The sequence below is a fragment of the Xiphophorus couchianus genome, chromosome 9 (assembly GCF_001444195.1).
Source record: "Xiphophorus couchianus chromosome 9, X_couchianus-1.0, whole genome shotgun sequence".
Classification (NCBI taxonomy): Eukaryota; Metazoa; Chordata; class Actinopteri; order Cyprinodontiformes; family Poeciliidae; genus Xiphophorus; species Xiphophorus couchianus.
The window spans coordinates 14594832-14615316 of record NC_040236.1 but is presented as its reverse complement, the minus strand read 5'-3'; the positions used below and the strand labels follow the sequence as shown (position 1 = coordinate 14615316).

General features: G+C 39.1%; 2 protein-coding genes across 4 annotated transcripts in view; one reads left to right on the top strand and one right to left on the bottom strand.

The window, feature by feature from the left end:
* Positions 1–5735, top strand: part of shc2 (SHC (Src homology 2 domain containing) transforming protein 2) — an 18623-nt gene extending 12888 nt beyond the window's left edge. For all 3 annotated transcript variants that reach the window (XM_028026624.1, XM_028026625.1, XM_028026623.1), the window contains 5 exons: positions 493–586; positions 1456–1623; positions 1720–2066; positions 2171–2322; positions 3108–5735. In XM_028026624.1, the coding sequence (XP_027882425.1) occupies positions 493–586; positions 1456–1623; positions 1720–2066; positions 2171–2299 (738 nt within the window). In that variant the 3' untranslated portion in view covers positions 2300–2322; positions 3108–5735. The remainder of the gene's footprint in view (positions 1–492; positions 587–1455; positions 1624–1719; positions 2067–2170; positions 2323–3107) is intronic.
* ankrd24 (ankyrin repeat domain 24) lies at positions 4083–20485 on the bottom strand. Its single transcript, XM_028026615.1, has 21 exons — positions 19829–20485; positions 18373–18503; positions 17502–17590; positions 17327–17391; positions 17185–17242; positions 16945–17015; positions 16747–16853; positions 16107–16279; positions 15621–15643; positions 13791–13913; positions 13575–13694; positions 13327–13456; positions 13025–13203; positions 11761–11924; positions 10593–11362; positions 10195–10511; positions 9811–10044; positions 8526–8702; positions 8268–8435; positions 7155–7220; positions 4083–6588 (listed from the first exon to the last, which is right to left on the bottom strand). Exons 1-21 carry the CDS (start codon positions 19898–19900, stop codon positions 6520–6522), a joined length of 3306 nt encoding a protein of 1101 aa, XP_027882416.1. The 5' UTR covers positions 19901–20485; the 3' UTR covers positions 4083–6519.

Here is a 20485-nt window from a genome sequence, read left to right as displayed (position 1 = left end):
GTTGACATGATAACTTATATGTAATGTTGATATTTTTCAGCTAGATATTGACATACACTTATAGTTTTTATTCAGCTTTAACACTGAAGCTGCCAGCAGTGAAATAGCTATCTTGCGATCCAATATTGTCACAGATGTTATATAAAGTACAGCTGACCTTCATAATCATATAATTAAAGTTTATTACCAAAATGCCATGTTTGACTTAGCATCCCTCAAATTGGTTATGACGTGTTTGTCTGCTGCTTCCCCACATTAAAACAGAATTATACCACACAAGCTCCCAATATATGTGCTATAATTCATCTTGATGTGCCTGCACCATAACTATTATAGACATGATTGCATAAAAAGAAACTGCATGCCTCTCGCTATGCTGCCTGTTCACTGTATACAGACGTACTGTAGGAAATATTTAAATTGTGTGTTTCAGAACTGCATTGAGGGGAGAAGAGATTACTGTGTGTTTAAAATGTGTTGTTGTGTTGACAGATGGGCTCACAGGTCAGGAGAGAGCAGGGATCTTATCCACTCGGTCAACTCTGTTATGAGCTTCATTGGGACACTGAGACGACCTGTGGCTCAGGTGCGACACCTTGTGGCTGAAAGTAGTTATTGCTGGTTAAAAACGACGTACTTGCCCCCTGATAAAATTCTTCTGTTTTGCTTTTTTCCCCTCACACTTACATGCTTCAGATCATTAAGCAATTTTTTTAAACAAATAAAAGCCTGAGTAAGTGCTAAAAGAAATTTTCAATAATAATTGTATCAAGAGAAAAATGCCATCCAATCAAAATTGGCCCGATGTGAAAACATATTTGTGCCCTTACACCTACTGACTTAGTATCAACAACCTTCATAAAGTGTTTTTAATAACGAGCTATACTAAGTGACCTTTTGTTGCTGTGGAGGTTCACTGTTGTTTTCAGAAACTTATTATTTCTGTCATTATCAGTAAGTGTTAGGTTCTCACTTTATTCTTTGAGTTTGGCAATTATTGTTCATTGTTCCATGGTGAACTTATTTATTTGTATTAAATTTCTTAGTTTTGTCTTACACTCTTTTTGTATTGCTTTACACTTACAGTACATTCTTGTATTAGTATTTAGTTTTTGATTAGTTTGATCCTTTTGCATGTAATTCAGCAATGAAACATGCAAAGAGGTTAATCCTTTTACACTGCGCTTTATATCATTTATGATAACAGTTTACTATAGTTAAGTTTTTGGATATTTGATGATATTATCCTTTTCTACCCTCCTTGATTTCTAGGCCAGTTATTAAAAAAGAGATATGTGTGATTCTTGTATGAAAAAACAACTTAGGTACACTTAGGAACAACTTAATCAACTCTGTTAGAGTCAAATTTTAAAACTGTAGTCACAATAGCAGGAGGTTATAAAAACATTCTTAAAGTGATATTTTAATTTAATTTTGTCTCACTTCTTGCAATAGATGGTTACTTGTGTGCTGATGGTCAGCCTCCAGGCAGCAAGGACTATGAAGAGCACCAGTATGTAAATACACAAAGTTTGGAAAACCTTGAATCTTTTACGCATGGAGCAGATGGACATAAAGGGGCTAGAGCACATGATAGTCCCAAAAAGGACCTCTTTGATATGAGTGAGTCTTGAGATTTACCCTAGACATACCCAAGGGAGTGGAAAAACGGAAGCAGAACAGATATACTGAATAACTAAACTTCTTGTGCCTCTGCAGGACCCTTCGAGGATGCCCTAAAGCTCCATGAGGCATGTGGAGGAGCTGTTGGGTCCAGTGTATTAGTGGGTTCTGGTTCTCAGGTTGGAGGTGGGGGTGTTCGAAACGTAGAGGATCAGTGGCCTAGCCCCCCGAGACGCAGAGCCCCTGTGGCCCCAAACGAGGAGCAACTACGCAGGGAAACGTGGTACCACAGTCGCATGAGCCGGAGAGACGCAGAGAAACTCCTGGTTCGAGATGGGGACTTCCTGGTCCGTGAGAGCACCACCAACCCTGGTCAGTACGTACTAACAGGCATGCACTGTGGCCTGCCCAAACACCTGCTGCTAGTGGACCCGGAAGGCGTAGTGAGTCTGTTTCAATTTACACCTGACTTAAATAAAACAATTTGTTTGTTTTTTGACACCAAAATTTTGTTTGCATAATGTAAAACTTGTTTATCCCCATACAGGTCCGAACTAAAGACATGTTGTTTGAGAGTATAAGCCATCTTATAACGTACCACTTGAAGAACGAGCTGCCAATTGTTGCAGCGGAAAGTGAGCTTCATCTTAAACAAGCTGTCCGGAGGAAACAGTGAACCACCCGGGTTGTTGTGAGATGGTAAGCTACAGCATGTGTTAATTTTAAAAGTAGAGATCATTATTTGAATGGTTTTACATGCAAATATTAAAAGTTGATTGCAGCTGACACTCTCAGTGTTTTACCAATCAGAGCAATTGTTGCTTTTGATGTGGTAAAAAAAAAAAGCATAGAATCAGATAGATTAAAAATTTAATCATTTCAGTGTGTTGAAAAAGAAGTTATTACCACAAACTTTGATAGAAGTTTTATATGATGGAGCCACACAAAGTCACTTATAATGTTTTCGTTTAAGAAAATAATGCATGATTTATTTTTACTTTACACTGTATTATTTGCCTGTTATTTGCTGCTGGAGCTCAGCCTCAGTCCATTTCAATGGAGCTTATCTGTGATCCAGAAATTTCCAGTTTTGCCACAGATTCTAAGTGATACTTTGCTGTGGACATTGACTGTGCCATTCTAATAAATATGCTTTGGTCTAAATATTTTCATTGTAGTTCTAGTTTATTTTTAGGTTTCTTATTCTGCTGGGCTTGGGAAATTAACCTCTGCTTCAGTCTCAAATCTTTTGCATTTAAAAAAGAAAGAAGCAACTGACAATCAAGTATCATTTCCCCGGAACAAATTTTGTCGGTATGAAAACTTTTAAGACTTTTAAGTCACTACAGGACTATTGAGGTGTCATCTTAGTGATATATATTAGTTGCAGTTTACATATATATTATATTAAATGGAAATATATATGATTCACACAATATGTTATTCCTCAGTAACCATAATATGTTTCTCTCCATTTTTCACAGCTGAATTCGTCTGGACTCTGGGAAACATTTGGCCTCAGAACTGAATAGATGATTTTTTCATCCTGAAAGAACACTTCTACTTTTTTGCCTTGAAGATACTTCCCATGAAAGTGCAGAATCAAGTCAAGCTCCTTCTTTCCTCTGGCTGTCAGCCTGAACCAAATGTTTCAATGTACGTCATTAATGCCTCGACATGCGGACATTAAGTGAACCAGAATCCAGAGTGCCACATCATTAAGCATAAAAAACTAACAAGTGTTTCCAGTAATCCACGACCAAGGGCCATTCTTTCTGCCAACAATGAACTTGACCAGAGGAAAAACTGAAACCGATTATCTGTCACAGATATAAACTCAAGACATGTCAGCCTTCAGATTGAGAAGCAAATTTCTTCAAATATGCAGAAAATGACTGTAGGTTTGTGTGTCTGAGACGCAACAGACGGCCGTCTCTCTCTTTGGGATGCAACGACTCGCTGTTTCTACATCGGTCTCCAATATCTGAGAAGGCACAAAGAAGAAACACTGATTCGGTGTTCGATGTACGAGCTGCACACGCTCATGTACTTTATATTTTGCCACAGTATCAGCAAAACATGAAGCTTTTCTACATTTTCATCAATTAACAAATGTGGTCTTGTTTGCTGTTTGTAAGGAATTGATTGCAGTATAATGAACTTACACAAGCCTGTGACTGAGCAGACTTACTCTGCGATGAATCCTCTATCCTGAGTCAAAGCTAATGTCTCCATTTCTAACTAACTGTGCAGGTACAACTCAATGAATTGGAATATCAGAAATAATTTAAGTCTGTAATATAATTAAGAGTGAAATTCATATATTCTATACATCATCAAACACAGTGACATCTCCTAAGCATTTATTTATGTTAATCTTATTGATTATGACTTACGGCTACTTAAGTCCCAAAAATATGCTTCCAAGAAAAAAACTCTAAATATTAAAAAAAAATTTAAAAATAATTAATTACAACAAAGAAATGTTATATTACGACCATGTTGTGTGCTCTACAATGATAGGATAGGTGAGAACACCGACGTGACCAGCAGAAGAATAATTCACAAAAGGTCACTGCTAAAGAAGCTGTCTGTTCATAAAGTGCTGTTTCCAAGCACATTATTGGAGAGTTCAGTGAAGGTGACACACAGGTGGATCACAGGACGTTGAATATGACTCATATTCAAGTTGCTCCTGCAATAGAGACATACAAAGCGTCATACTAAAGAGAAAAGGCACTGTACTGTCGCTCAGTTTTCCAAAGTCATCATTTTAGATGAAAGTAAATTTCTATTTTCATTTGAAAATGTAGGTTCCAGAGTCTGGAAGAAGAGTGAAGAGACACAGCTGTCAACAGGTGTTGGTCCACTGTGTTTTTTCAAGTTCAAAATCAACGCAGCCGTCTGTCTATCAGGGAATTTTAGTGCAACTCAGTCTTCCCTCTACTTACAAGCTGTAAAGAGATGCTGATTTCATTTTTCAGGAGAATTTGGCAACTGCCTACACTGCCAAAAGTACCAATACCTGCTTTAATGACCGTGGTAACACTTTGCTTATGTGGGCAGATAACTGTCCTTACCTGAACCTCAGAGAGAGGTTTAAGTCAGGAGTTTTACTTTTTGAATTGAATAACTAAGTTTTAATTCCATTATTTGTTGAGAGGTACCTGCATGTATTTTTCCCAGTGCCTTAATAACTACACTGGCAGGCATTTGTCTCAGTGTACATAATGTGCAGTTCTGCACTCATTGCAAAAAGACTACATTTTCTTGTCATGCCAATAAAAAGATAAACAAAGTTCAGGATAATTAAGCTGTTATATTTGTAAACAGTGATGTAAGCTGCTCCAGTTTTCTGCTAGATAATCACAGTCTTTCAGCTGTTTTTATTATTAATCTCTTTTGTGAGATCCTCAGAAAAGATGTCCTTTCCTTTCACCGATTGCTTTTCTCTGCAGTGATTGGACTTAAAATAGTGATAAGGATGTGCAATCCCTCCGTTTGTCCCAGCTCAGGAAAATTTGGTACTTTAATGATCATGTCTGTGTCAACGTCTTTGTATTTAAGCTAAACAGGTTTGTGTTGTTTCATCAGGGCACACCAGGAAGTGGCTCATTACATCTGTGTCACTGTAGTACTTTTGGATTTTATTAAATTTTTTTCTTCTGTGTATCAAGGACAGGTAAATTAGATAAATCTTTTGATGAGACCAGAATGTGAATATTTTTGAACGCTTTTCAACCCCCCCTTTGCGTTCTCAGGAATTTCTCAAAAAAAAAATTTCCCCTTCTTCACTATTATGTTTAGTCAATAAAATAAATTATGAAAGGGTACAGATAAAATAATGTGTTGTTAATTGTGACTCCTTAACTGTACTCATTGACAGACCCTTGTCTCCACCTGCTAATATCAATAAAAATATTATCTAGAGGGGAATGGTCAAATATTGCACCTATGGACTCCAAATGCTGTTTTACAAAATATTATTACTGGGAAGATTAACTGGTTGGTTCACTGACTGTAAAAACCAATTACTTTAATGCACTCAAATTAGGCTGTGTTTTTCTCACTTTTAGTGAGAAATTATGCTACCGAGTTAAAAGATTAAAAATGAAAATAGATGGTTTTCATTTCATTTTGAAGCTTTTAGACAAAAGACCAACATAAAGTGCTATATATTTGTTAAACGGAAGGAAAGAGATAGTTTTCAAAACTGGAGCTAAATAGTGAGTAAACCATTTATGTACACGAATGTTTTCAACCCCTTTGAGTTAGTACATGGGAGAACACATTTTGCTGATTCTACAGCTGGATGTCCTTTGAGATATCTTTGTACCATCTTAACAAAAGCAAATAAAGCAAAATTGTTTTGCCAAATTGGTTGTTAATTATTTATGGACAGCAATTTGAAAGTTATACCACTGCTCTTAAATTAGATTAAGGTATGAACTTTGACAGGGCCAGTCGAACACCATGGCCACTCAGATGAAAGGTGGACCTTTACATCTAAAGTTTTTGACTAAATGTGAAAAATAATCACAAGGGAGAGCAATTGTTTTCTTTTTATTATAACAACTTTATGTAAAATCAGTAGACTTGTCACACGATCAGTGCTTGATTCTATCATCAAAATACCCACTCTGTATCTACATATCTCCTATCATTAGGTTCTTACAAATAAAAAAAAACAAAACAAAAGCATTCCCCATTCAATTTTCTTGAATATTACTATTCAGGCAAGAATTAGGGTTGTTGTTTGAGGTTCATAATATACACATGCAACTATGTCGGACTGTGGATTGGCTGTGTTTGGCATTCTAACTTAGGTCTCCCTTATCTTGGTCCTATAGATTAGAGTGATGGAGCTTTACATGTGTGGTGCCAGTTGCAGAGACTTCAGTGTCCCTGCTGTGACATCCTCAGGATCTGAAGCAGCAGACATTGTACCTCTTCATCCATGCGACCCTGTTGAGCAAAGTGGCAAAGCCCATTATCAGGGAAAGATTATGCTGTACATTTCTGGTCTGATTGCAACAATATTAAACTATTACATGAGCACTGTTCATTTCTGAATTTCTTCCACATTGGGAACTTTAATTGAACTCTTTCAGACACTGGCCAACCTAGGCATACCAATAGTTGTTAGTTAAAACTACAAACTAGGTCAGCTCAGGTAATTTTGAAAAAAGTCCAAGAAGTTCTCTCCTACCTTCACGTATAAACAGTATAAGGCTAATCAACAGATTAAGCTGATTTCATCTCGAGTTTCTCATGACATTTTTCAGTATATATATTTATCTGGCCAAACTGTAATTCAACAAGCCGAGTTGCTCATAATCTATTTTGTTTTCCCTTTTTTTGCAGTACAAACATAATTTAATTGGCTCAGGAATCAGACTAAATATGGAAGTTTTGCATCAATGAACCAGATAAAACAAACCACATATACTCAACTAACCACATGTAACATACACTTAACAATGAGACAGTTTTACATTTACTTTGTGCATATACATGTATTCTTAACTGACCTGTACAGCTGCTAGTAAATGTGAGCGGTACACAGCCACCACCTGTCTGTGCTTTCTCTCCCAGTCCTGGAAAAAAAAAAATCACTTCAGAGTTAAGAGCCAGAGTATCTGATACTCAATGTACTGATTAGAGATATCCTGATCTGATGCAACCCAAGTATTAAGTTGGTTCTATTTTTAATTATCTGTACTGGAGTACTTGACTAAACTCAATGTCTTGATCCAGGTTGTTGTTGTATCATCTGTGCATTTAAATCACAGCCCAGTCTTACTACACAGGCATGTTATTTTGCTGACCCAACAAGTCTGGGTTTTAAGTCAAAAGCCCTGCAAGGGCTTTTGCAGTGAAAGAGAAAGTCTATCGTCTGCAACAGTTCCCCGTCAGCCTACGTGATCTCACCTGAGAGCAATTTTAATTTTCCTATGTTAAAAACAAAGTGCTAAGGTTATAAGCAAAGAGGACAGTTTTTTTTTGTTTGTTTTTGTTGCTACGTTTGAGTATGATTAACTACAATAGCACTAAAATATGAGTTAATTTATCAACAAGTCTTTTCAGGATTAGCTTAGCACTCCAGGAAACTACTCTGCGTGAAAAACATTATCAGCAGAATCATGAAGTATTGAGGAACAATGTTTCTCACATAAATTAGAGATGCACTATTCTGTCAAAGGTAATCACTGAGCTGCCTTTACACACATAGGAGCTTCAATAAAATCCGTAGGATTTATTATGGTATTGGTCCCACTCTTTGCAGCGTCAAGGTTTTACTCATTGTTTAAAAGGGCATTTTACCCTGCCCACCGCCTTCCTATGCAAGTGAATTAGCTGTCCACATTTATTTACATCTGTGACCTGATAGAAGCACCTGAATGTGATCATAGTGTGTGGAGACCAAATACCTTTGGCATTACTGTATGCTTAGAAACAACAGACTGTCCTGCACAAACCTCTGCTGAAATAAAACATTGATTGTTGTTATCATGCGTATACATTGGATTAATTTGTGTGCAAAAAGTATTTAGATTTATCAATACATCCCTAAAATTGATACAACAAATATTTATGGTATTCATATTTTTCACATTAAACTACTTCTGTCACATTTTGCTCACCTGCAGCTGTTGGGTGAGTATGCCAACCCTGTTCTGCAGCGCCACCTGCTGGCCTGGATTGCCATGTTGCATGGAAGAAGACGAGGGAGGGGATGGGCTTCCGAGAGGAGGGGAGAGAGCTCCCAAGGCCTCTTTGAGCCGGAAAACTTCTTTGGAAAGCTCTGTTATCTAACCAAACGTCAGACAAGACGGGATGAAGCTTGCCATCTCAAAACCTCAACCACGCTTGTTGTTAAAAACAGAGCTGTACTCTGTTACCTTACGGTCCTTCTCTTTGACTAGACCCTGGGACTCTTGGATGTCTTTGTGGAGCTCCTGGATGTGGCTGGACTGGGATTGTAGCTCTGAGAGCTGCTTCTGCACTGCCACCAGCTGGGATTCTGCTGCCTGCCTTTCACTTTTGTGAAATAGCGCCTCCCTCTGCACCTGGAATACCTAGACCAGATTAACAACAAATGTTATACAAAGAAAAATTATTGTGCAGACCGGGTTTTCTGATTACAGCTGAAGGATTCTTTCACCTTCATTAGCCAAAGATATCAATGTACAACCTAGATTTTGGTTACATTTTGTCACAGTACAACCACAAACTTTAATGTATATTATCCTGTTTATGTTGAAAGACCAGCACAAGTTGGAATGTTAAGGATACAGGGTTTTATTTGTACAAAAATTTTAATTTGTAGCATGACTATATGTACATTAATGCATATCCATATGTAAACCTATTAAAACCCCTTCAGTCTAACTCTGTACAATTACCTTTCACTGCAAGTCTCACTATATGTCTTAAGATAAACTTTTAATGGGACATCTTCTGACCTTTTATTAGAAATGGCTAATTCTTACCACTCGTCGAAAAGATCAGATTTGTAGAGTGCATGTCTAATAGATGTCCTGCTGAGAGACTGGCCACCTGAGTTGTGGATTCATGAGGCTCTTCAAGATTTACCAACCTTGAACATCTTTGCCGCTTCTCTAACTAACTGTTTAAGTAGATGACCATTGTTTGGTATGTTTGATATTGTGAAATCATTTTTACATTTTCAGGTGATGAGTTGAACAGTGTTCTGTAGTATGCTTAAAGCGTTGAATGTTTTTTTTTTTAGAAATTAACCATAGCGTAATATTTTTCCCAATTTCATCCCTATAGTATTCCTTGGTCTTCAGGGTGAGGTCGATTCAATAATTTTGTCAAACTTTTAAAGATCTCCACAGAACATCCAGACTGACAGGTCTCAGATCAAATTATAGGACAAAAATCTCGATCAAGTATTTATATTAGAACACCAGAGCCCAACATGTAGCAAAACTACAGAGTGCTAATTCAACACTACTTTTAAAACATCCATGAGCACAAAGAGGAATCATTGCAACAATGATAGGCAATGAAGAGGAAAAGCATTAGATGAATAATGTAAAGGGTAGACAGAAGCCCCAAAGGAAGCACGGCTCAGTGTGTCGCAGAAACAATAACATCTACTTTGGCTTTAGAAGCCACTAAAGAGGACTGACAACAGACCCAGTAACACGCTGAACAAACCTCGGTGCATGTCTTCTCGTGTTTCCTGGTGAGGTCGTTGAACCGTGCTGTGATGGCGTTGATCTCTGCCTGTAGAGAGAGGCGCAGTGCCTCGTGGTCTTCCTTGGAGATCAGACCCTGTTCTGCAGCCTTCTGGGACTTCAGCTCTCTCAGCTCTGTCTCTTTCTCACTGAGGGCCTCCTGCACTGCTGCTGCACTGCTCTCACTGGCCTGCAGGGCGTGCTGGAGCTCTTCCTTTCAAACAAGGAAGCACAGGTTAGATCTCAGTTTCTAAAAATCTGTCCAGGGGAGATTTGAATATTATAAACAAACTGAAGCAAAAAGGGGAAAAATTGTAAGATTTACTTGCATTCCTTTTTTTATTTCTTTCTTCTCTGCACTGACCTTGACCTTCTCATGCTCCTCTTTGGGAATGGCGTCTTGTTTGGCCTGCAGCTCTGTCTGGAGATTAGCTGCCTGCTCCTCAGCTTGAGCTCTTAATGTTTTCTCCTCTTGGAGCTCCTGCAGAGTTTGAGCAAGCTGCTCCGACACTGCAGACAGTGCCTCTTTATGCTTTGAAAGTGGCACAGCGTCTTTCAGCTGCAAGGCGTCCTGCGCACGGCCCTCCCGCTCGGCACAGAGGCAGTCCAGAGCCTGGGCTGCTTCCTGCCTCGCCACCTCCAGTTCCTCCTTCATTGCTGCCAAAGTTTGCCTGGATTGATCTGACCAGACACAGTTGGAAGACAACAGAAGCTAAATTGTCAATAAACACAGAAGTATCCAATCCAGAAAAGTAAGCCAACCTGATTTGACGGAGGGCTCTGAGCTTTCTGAATGGCCCTCCTCCTCCTCCTCTTCTTCTTCCTCTTCATCTCCACGTTGAGGAGTTCTGAGTCTCTCCAGCTCCAGGAGGGCATCATTGAGCCGTCGAGCCACGTCTGCCCTCTCCCTGGCAAGTTGTTCGCACTGGAGTCCAAGGGTCACCTGAACCTCGTCTAGCTCTGAACGGGGGACGCACTTCCTCAGCTCTCCCTCCAATTCAGCCAAGCGCTCCTGAAGACGCCGGACCCGATCCCCATCTCCTGCCGCTGCTCCCTCTTTCCCTGAAGTCCGGCTCTCTGCCAGGGCTGCCTCCAGTTCGACAACTCTGTCACTGAGGGACTTCACGCTCTCTGCCTCTCCTCTTTTGTTTTCTTCTTCTTCCTTGAGCACAGACTCTATCTGAGCAGCCTGGAGTTCCTTCACTTTCTCTGTCAGCTGTTTGATTGTGTCATTGTCCCGGCTGCTCTGACCCTCTGCCTCGCCCTGTCTCTCTATGAGCTTCTCCTCCAATTCCGTCACCCTGGCTCTCAGCTGCTGCGCCTCCTGGCTCGCACCTTCTTCTTCTGCAGCTGCTGCACTAACGTTTCCTTCAGTGCACTCCACAGAAAGCACCCCAAGTCGCATCTGCTCTTTTAGCTCCTCCAGCTCAGACTGGGAGGAGGCCAGCTGCTCTTCTAAACCACGCAGCTTTTCTTCTAGAGCTCCTGTGATTTCTGGATCTCCGCCTCCATTCTGAGAGCTGCCTTTGCTTCTGCATGACATGACAACAAAGTGACGTCAACACATGCAACTTCTCAGCAAACAAGATCAAAAGTCAGTTTCTAGCCATGAAATATTTTTTACCTGTAAAAAGATAATCAAATCTAGTAAGTCTAATTTATTATTACAACAAAGAGGATAATTTTAATATAAACTGTTGCTTTAACAACCTCGCACAAGTGTTTTAGGATAAAAAGAAAACCACGGTGCAATAAATCTACGTAGAAGTAAATATATGGCTTCTTTTTTGAATAAAGGACCTTTAAAAAAAACATACTTGGATTTTGAAAGAGATATTATTGTGCTGATCTAAAAATAGATGATTCATGGCTAAGTGAAGTGTAGAAGCTGCACTGAGATGCCTGTGGTGTATAAATGAAGTCAGCTCACTGCTCGTCAGAAACACGGTAGGCTTCCAGTGAAGCCTGGGCTTGAGAGAAGCGCTCCTGAAGAGCTTCAAACTCCTTCCTCAAAGTCTCATACTGAGTCATGGGCACTGAGTCTGAGCTGGTGGTCTGCATGTCCGTATCATCTTTCTCAAACATCTCCAGCATCTGTAACCAATACAGAAAGAATCATAGTCGAATAAGATGAGTTAAATCTTATAGGGACACATTTTTTGATTCCTTTTTTGTGGATGTTATATTCATACTGTAAAAAATAATTTTCAGGAGCGGACTTTTGTTTGCTCAAGTAGTGAATAATGTGTGTCTAATAATGCAGACATATGAACAGTCTACTACTATTCTTTTTTGTACTTTAAGTTATTTATGTATTTTAATACATAAGTTTATCAATTCAAAAACACTACATTTGGGGTTTAACTTCATTGTGATTTTCTTCGATCAAGATTTCACACAGGCTCAAATTATTTCTGTCATGAGAACCTCAGATTTCTTTCTGGCTTGAAAAAAAAAACAAAAAAACATGAGGTTATTACGGCCTTGACTGGGTCAATAGTTGATACCATACTTGATTTTGAAACTCAGAGTGCGGGAGCAAAAATGATTGATTAAAACCAGTTTTGAAAATTGTCCCTCCTTTAAAAGTTTAGTATACATTTAATTCTTAATAGGGCTTAACAACTTCAAACCTTACCATAGATATTTAGTGTTTTAAAGCAGTAAGCCACCAGTGTCTACCTGTGAACCAAACTCACTTTGCCATTTGCTTATCAGCCACTAGAAGATTTTTCTGTTTCTTATTTCTATCCATCCTTACAAAGTCTATTCTTTTGGTTTTAGCCCTGATCTCTGAGCTGATGTCTCTCTGTGAGGTCTTTTGTCAGGCAGCAATGCTAATCTTACACTCTGAGACTGGATCCCTGATGGTCATATTTGCGGTGGCGAACAAACAACAAAAGGTTTACACAAACTTCATAGATAAAGAGTTCTATTTTCTGCAACCAAAATTATCCAGATGAAGGGTGATGTTTACAAAATGATTCTATCTGATGCTAATTTGTTCATAACTCTCTCAGGGATTTAGTCATGAACTGTCTCTGTCTCTGTACGCTTCTCCAATTCCGTCACCTGCAAGTGAGTGCAGCATCATGATGAGTTTTCTTTTGGTGATTATCACTAATGTGCGAGTCAGGAACACTCAGCAGGGAAACCCTACATCTAATTGACACCACTATGCTGTTTTGCCTTACCTGCACTTTAAGGACAAGTTCGGCATTCTGTGAAATTAGTTCCTCTATTTGTTTCTGCAACTCAGCGACTGATCCTGGGTCTGCAGGAGCAGGAGACGGGCCAGGTGAGTCCGTATCTGTTTGTGAAGAGGCTTCATCCTGGGCAGGGGACACTCTAGAACGCTTGGAGAGGAGCTTCTCTACAGGGAACATTCAGGAGAGACCAAAACAAAAGTGAATCAATTGTCTTCCAGACAGGTCTGATGCAGGGAAGTCTATCCATGTTCCATTCCTAGAATGGGAAAGTTCTCAGGACTGTATACCAGGGAAGTCCAGCATTTCATCCATATCCTCTGAGTCACTGGCCCCTATCCCATGAGCCCCCTTCAGCTCCTCCAGCAGCTTGTCCCTCTCAGCCTCTGCCTCCTTCAGATGCTGCTTTAGTTGGGACAGCTATTGTGCACACGTACAACTGGTGATTAGAGCTAGTTCTTATTATTTAGTTTATGAATAAAATTGACTGATTCAGCAATAAAAGCAGAAGAAAGTACTTTTCTCTAAAAGTCTGTACCTCCTCCAGAGCAGATAGGGCGCTCTGCTGCTGCTGCTCCAAGGCCTTAATCTTCTGAAGCAGGCGCCCTCTCTCCAGTCGCAGCCGTCGGATCTCCTCAAACACTTCCTCATCCTCTGCCTAATCCACACAGACAACCACAGAATTCAGAGACAGAATTTCATGCAGCATGAGAACCAAAGAAATCAGGAAAATGTAGTAAAAGTAAAGCTTTACCTGAGATGATTGCTGAGTTTCAGGAGGTTGGGGAGATGGAGATTGGGATTTCTGGGGCTCAGGGGATTTGGCAGGGAGCGCTGGACTTGAAGACTTGGCAGATCCCGCTGAGAGGTCCTGGATCTTTGTGATTGGAACAAGAACAAAAAGTATCAATGGAGAGATGATACCGAAAATCAAATGTTTACCAAAGGAATATCTACATGGGAACACAGATTGAGACAAATGTCTTTTTTTCTTTATATGGTTTTGTCTTAGGTAAAAAGTCAGCAAATGACAACAAGAGAGTGACTATACCTACTTAAATTTGCCGATATATGCAATTGTAGAGAGGTGAAAAACAAGTCAATAGTAAATGAAAACAATAAGTAAGAAAATAGGCACCCCAACATTTCTTTTTGTATCTTTAATTCCTTGTTACAATAAGTTATTTAGGGTTATTTCAGTTAATCTGTGCAATACCACATACAACCGCTAGGGGTGCTGCCGCTTTGGTGGCATAAGAAGGTTGAGCACACAAGAAGAATAAATCTTCCGGTTGAATGTGAAGGAAGCTCAATGTGTGTGTGTGTCTCGTCTTTATCATACCCCAGCATCACACGCTGAGGGAAAATTATTCATGCATTACCCTCAGCACATCCACGGTTGCAGGGTAACAATCAGAGCAATAATTGAAAAGTTTTAAATAACCAGAATTGTGACAAGTGCGCTACAGAACTATGCAGAATGTTGAATATTGGGTTGACTAATTCTCCATAACAACTATACTGCCTGTCCCAATTAATTATTGGGAGATATATTGTTCCTACTACCAACACATCTTGCTGGACTTTAACTGTGGGAAAGGTTTCTCATGCCTACTGTTCAGCATGGTGTAGGAGGTGTAATGATGTGGGACCATTTCTCTACCAAAGGTTTAGGTTTTGAGGACCTTGTTGGATTGAATGACATTATGAATTATTTGAACTAAAAGGACAATTAATTAAAAACCTGCTGGTCTGTGCTAGAAACTGAAAACGGTTTGATGTTGGTGGTCCAGCAGGATATTGATCCAAACAGAAATAGTTCATGAGACACAAAACAATGAATTTCCCATGACTAAGTGTCAAACCTAAATCTTAATGAAAACATGTGGTGAGAGTTAAAGAAATGAACACATGAGAAAAGACCTTTAGGAGTCTGGATGATCTAGAGAGATTTGTATGAATATTGATCAAAGATGTGTGAAATGTTGTTAGAAAGCACTAAGTGCTGTACTTTTGGCAAAACATTATATACTATAAGCAGGAAATTCCAATAATTAAGGTACACATACTTTAATAATCATCCAAAACATATTTCTTATCTGAAATAAAAGATCAATTTATTTAAATCTGTACTGTGGGTGAAATAATAGTAGATAGCAAGCTGACATGATGAGTGTACATTAAGGCTGAGAACTATAAATGCAAAAATACTTGCCATCTGTTGAAATGATTGTTATTGTACCTGGAGAGGAGAGCGAGGCGGTGGAGGAGCTTTCCGTTTTCGGGGGGTTGTCCCCCCTTGCACTGATGAAGTGGCTGAGGGGATTTGAATGGGCTGCGTGGGAGTAAGAGGGGGATCACAGACAAGCAGAGGTCAAGCTGAACTTAAAATAAGAAACAGAACAGAAGAAAACCCAAGATAACAGAAAGGGTCAGTGACAAAGAGGAGAGAAAGCCATGAAAATGAAGGCAGCACACTGAAAGAATGACTTCATATTGGAAACATGCACAATATGATGGGCCAAAATAAGTCATGGTCTCATAGATGGAAGCAGTGATGCAACATACAACTATGCAACATTACCTCCTCGCCTGCGCTCTGAGAAGCTATGTAAGCATTGAGGAAAAAGACACAGTGAGCTAAAAGTAAGAGATACATTGAAATAAAATGAAAACTTGGCGAATTTTCCCTGCCACCAGTTTTTTCATTGTTGTCTGGGCTGTTGATGAATCTCAAAGTAAATACACCAAATTAAAACATCATTTCGTGGTTAGGCTTAACGTGCATATCAAATCTTCATTATCATGACCCATCTGTTTTCATATGCGTACACATACTCACTGGGCAAAATGTTTGTTTCTTTTTCTTTTTTTACCCCAGTCTACAAACACACCCAGTTGTGCTTCTTATCAAACAATTACAGATACTTTCTGGGGAAGCATTATGTAAGACAAATAAATGGTTCAATTAGCTTCACGGGAGATCTTGTGAACCCATTCAGGAAAAGAAATGTATGCACTTCAAAAGAACAAGAATGACACAAAACACCCAGAAGGCCTTGTTTTGTACCTGGGGGTACTCCATCCTGCAACATGCGAACAATGCATTGGTTGCCTGTAGTTATGGCATAGTCAGCAGCTTTGTGGCCACGTTGGTCAACCAGTTGTGTGCTTGAGCCCCCTCTCAGTAGAGCCTCTACAGTCTCGACACTTTCACTCTCACAGGCGAGCATCAATGCCGACCTGACCATCAAGAAACAATTATTAGAATAATAAATACCAGTGTTCGATAATATCACTTAAGATATATAAAATATATCCTACAATAACCCTAGTGAGAGCTAGTTAGTTCACTCAAAAAAGAAAGTCCATTACATTTCCAAAAGCTGTCTGAAATTTGTTTTCCATCTATGATGATTGTCTTTGCTGTGCAAATATTTGCAATTAGAAAATATAATTTAATTTGATATCTGGATTATTTCAAGAACTTCCACTTCGCGTTTCAGAACCTGCCATTTGGAGAAACAGTGAGAGCCTGTGATCCCAGCTGCATCAAAACATGTAACTAGTACAGCATTTTCTAAAACTTAGGAGCTCTCCATACATCCTGAGTCTGACTGCTAAGAGAATAAATGTAGAAAGATATGTCATTTATTACTACTGCAGCAAATTCTTTAGTCTTGGAGAAAAAAATCTGAGCCACTTTGTACCTCCCCTGGTTGTCCTGTGTGTTTGCATTGGCACCTCGACCCAACAGAAAGTCACACAGCTCCACTCTGCTCATCTGGGCCGCAAGGATCAGCGGTGTGGCTCCGTCCTGAAAATGACATCATTCAAACATCACCTAGAGCATTACATTCTTACAGCAACCAAATAACACATAACATAACTATAGTCATCAAACTTACATTGTCCTGGACATCAAGGTTGGCTTTAAAGTCCCACAGTGTCTCAGTGCTGGACAAACAGCCACTGATCGCTTTACGATCCAATCAAAAAATAATAAAAAAATAGTATAGAACAGCTTTTACAATGTTATAACATTGTATGAAGCAATCAACTGGTGTCAGCATCTAATAACGCTTAGATGCAAAGGTATAAGAAACTCTAAAGAAGAATTTGATATTTGCAGATAACATTGCTGGTACCTGCATGATGCAGTGGTGTCCTGCCAATGCCATCTGTGCAATCTACCGCCAGTCTCTCCTAAGGCGCCACACAAAATGATCAAATTTGGCAACATTTTTTCTTTGCATGATCTGGATCAGATACAGTGTCACTGATTTTTACCTGCAGCAGTCTCTTTAAACACTCGTGCTGACTATTTTTGGCTGCAAGATGAAGTGCGCTGAAACCTGTAGTCAGCAGGTTGCAAACAGAAAATTCAAATATATGTTTGCATATCTGGCAGAGGCTATTCTTAGCTTAAAGAACATAACATGCTTCCCATAATCAGATATCATACCAGCTCCGTCTGTGACGCTGACATCTGCTCCATGAGATATGATTACCTCCAGGCAATCTAGTCTGCCTCTAGATGCACAGAGGTGGAATCTGACAGAAGATATACTAACAAGTCAATACAAATGTGAAGAATACAGCTGGCGTTTACTAATATTTCTTGCCTTGATTCCTTTTACCAAATATTTTTAATTAAAAATGAAGGCATATTTTAGTCTCTATGTTACAAGAAAGACCACAGGTATATTTGAAACTGATAACATTAAAGTATTAAAATTAAACTATAGAAGTTATGCATGACAAAAGATGAGCTTTCTATAAGTCTTGATAAAAACATTTTTCACTCTACTTAAGTCACATCCTGAGGCAATCAGTAGCACTAGATTCTACTTGGGGGTATCAGATTAAAGATAATAAACTTTTCAGATTTTATTTTGTAAAAACATTTGAAAACTATAAACATTGTGTTGTTCTAATACAGAAAATACCAATCATAGTAATAATAATAATTAAAAACACACTATAGTTTGTGTTTGTAAAATTCCAAAATGGGAAAATGTTTTGTGAGGGAAAATCATCTGGAATGATTCCTGATAATAAAGAAGAAATTCTATCTCCAAGTTAATGTTCCTAAAAAAGACATGTTTCATGAGCAAAGGGCCATGCAGTAAAGAGTGAATTAAACGTGTGAGCAAAAAAATGTTTTCTTTTTTAGTTGAAAAATTATTTGTGCTTAGGTAATTGTTTTTTCTTGTTTCTTTTAAAATATTAACAGCTATAATGAATAGAGCTAATAAGCTATGACTAAGTAAATAAAACAATTAACACCAAGAACAAAATTTCCAGCATTTGTAAAGATAAAATGTCCAACTTACGCTGACTTGCCCTCAGCATCCAGCTTGGTTGGACAGAGACCTTTTTTGACAATGAGGGCAGTGACTTTGTCAGGTTCATTCTGCTCCACAGCCTGCAGCAGCCTTTCATCACTCTTGCTCCAGTCTTGACTCTATGAGGGCGGGGAAGCCAAAGCAAAATTTCCCTCCAGATCAGCAACACCCCAATGAAAACTGAAAACCCTCTTTATACAATGCCAGCTAGAAGTTTACATATACTCATAAGTGGCATGAATGCCAAAAGTTTAATATTAGCCTTCCTTCATCATTCAAAAAACAATTTTGATGTATTTTTGGAGTCATTGTCACATTAAAACACCAAACTGTGTCCAAGTTTGCGTCACCTGACCAAAACTACCACCTCCGATGAAAGGAAATTGGTCAGGATATTGCTAAAACCAACTAAGAAATTGCCAAAGTTCAAGTCTGTCATAAACTCCAAGATTTTGGAACACCAGTGTATGCACTGTGTAAGAAGGTCAGTATGCATCACCATGGGTTGAAAGAATGTTGACCAAGAAATAGGCAACGTCTACCATGACTGAACCTTGCAGTTGCCCACCTGTACAAATCAATTACCTTTCATTTAAATATTTCACAGTCCAAGAGAACAAATATGGAGCTATTTGCCCACATTTGTTTGGGCAAATAGCTCAAACAACAGTGCAGTACATTGTGAAAAAGTCACGGTAAGGCTTCTGAAACTCAGAACATTACACCCACTGTCATGGTAGTGGTAGCAGCTTCATGGTATAGGCTGTTGCCAGGGATTACTTTGCACAATGTGAATGACATGACTTTGACATGGCGAGGTGTTCCAGCAGAAATATGATCCAAAACTCACACTACAAATGGTTTTAAAATGGATGTAGCAGAGCAATATTAAGCTTATGGAAAGGGAATTTTTCAGACTGTGGTCAAAAGCTAAACTAGTTCAAGAGCCCTAAATTAATCCAAATAAGTTTTTGTACTTCTAAGTGAAAGAGTAATCAAAGATATAACCAGTGACATGACCATATGTCACTGGCTATGTCACGGCATAGTTAAGGTTCAACTTACTCAAATGATGGAATACCAAATGTTAATAGGAAATATGCTATTTTGACTGTCTAAATTAGAGGAACCTATGAGTAAATTCAAAATTTTGCACTATATTTGTTTCTTGTGTGAGAGAACTTCAATAGAAGTTCAAATGTATCATTAAAAGTCCTAAATTACTTTAAAAATCATGCCGATGATGAGTATGTGTAAATACCCGACCAGCCCTGTACCTCTCAACATTCCACACACTGTTTGAAAGCTGTTGTTCATGTAAAATAGTTCCAGCTAGTACTATTCATTGAGATATGTTATAAATGGCAAAAAAAAAAAAAAAAAAAGATAAATTAACGTCAATTTTTGTTTAGAAATTTTACAAACAGAGACAGAGTATACCTACTGGCAGCGGCAGCAGGCTGAGACAAGGACAGAACCGCTTCATTAGGCTAAAAACAGGCTGCTGGGGATCCATATTGCTAGCATAGAGTCCACCAAAATTAAACACTGCCAGAGAGTACAATTTTACCACTGTATGCTACATACCTACATCACATTTCAGTCTCTCAGAAAAATCAATGAGTTTCTGGAAAGAAAAAAAAACCTTCCAGAGGTCAGAGCAACATCACAGCAGAGATCTGCATAGCAGAGAATCTATACTATTTTTAAATCCTACCTCTGGTGATCTATAAACTGTCACATACACACATTGACACAATCCCTCCCTGTCTTCACAACACATCCCAAAACAGCATCCTCTGTCCGGATTCGGAAACAGTCTCCTTTCGTCTTGCTTCAACTGCATGCACTGGCCCGGCCGGTCTGTCCCTCCCTCCTGTCCTCATTTCTTTGAACTGATCATTTCCCCTGCTGCCTTCTTCTCTGTAGCAGTTCCCTTATTTGCTACCATTAGTTTTTGTCAAGTCCTGCACTGTGCTCCCCCTTCCAATTCCTGCTCCCCTCCTGCAGCACAGTGAGATCTGTTTCTCTGCAGCTACAGAGCGGGGCCTGTGTGATGTGAGGACTCAGCAAAAAGAGGGGGGAGAAACGTGGGATAAGC

Coding starts and splice junctions, on each gene's coding strand:
- ankrd24 (XM_028026615.1), bottom strand. CDS start 19,900: ATGGATCCCCAGCAGCCTGTTTTTAGCCTAATGAAGCGGTTCTGTCCT. Junction 15,644..16,106: donor GCAGGATGGAGTACCCCCAG/GTACAAAACAAG, acceptor ATGCTTACATAG/CTTCTCAGAGCGCAGGCGAG. Junction 13,204..13,326: donor TGAAATGCTGGACTTCCCTG/GTATACAGTCCT, acceptor TGTTCCCTGTAG/AGAAGCTCCTCTCCAAGCGT.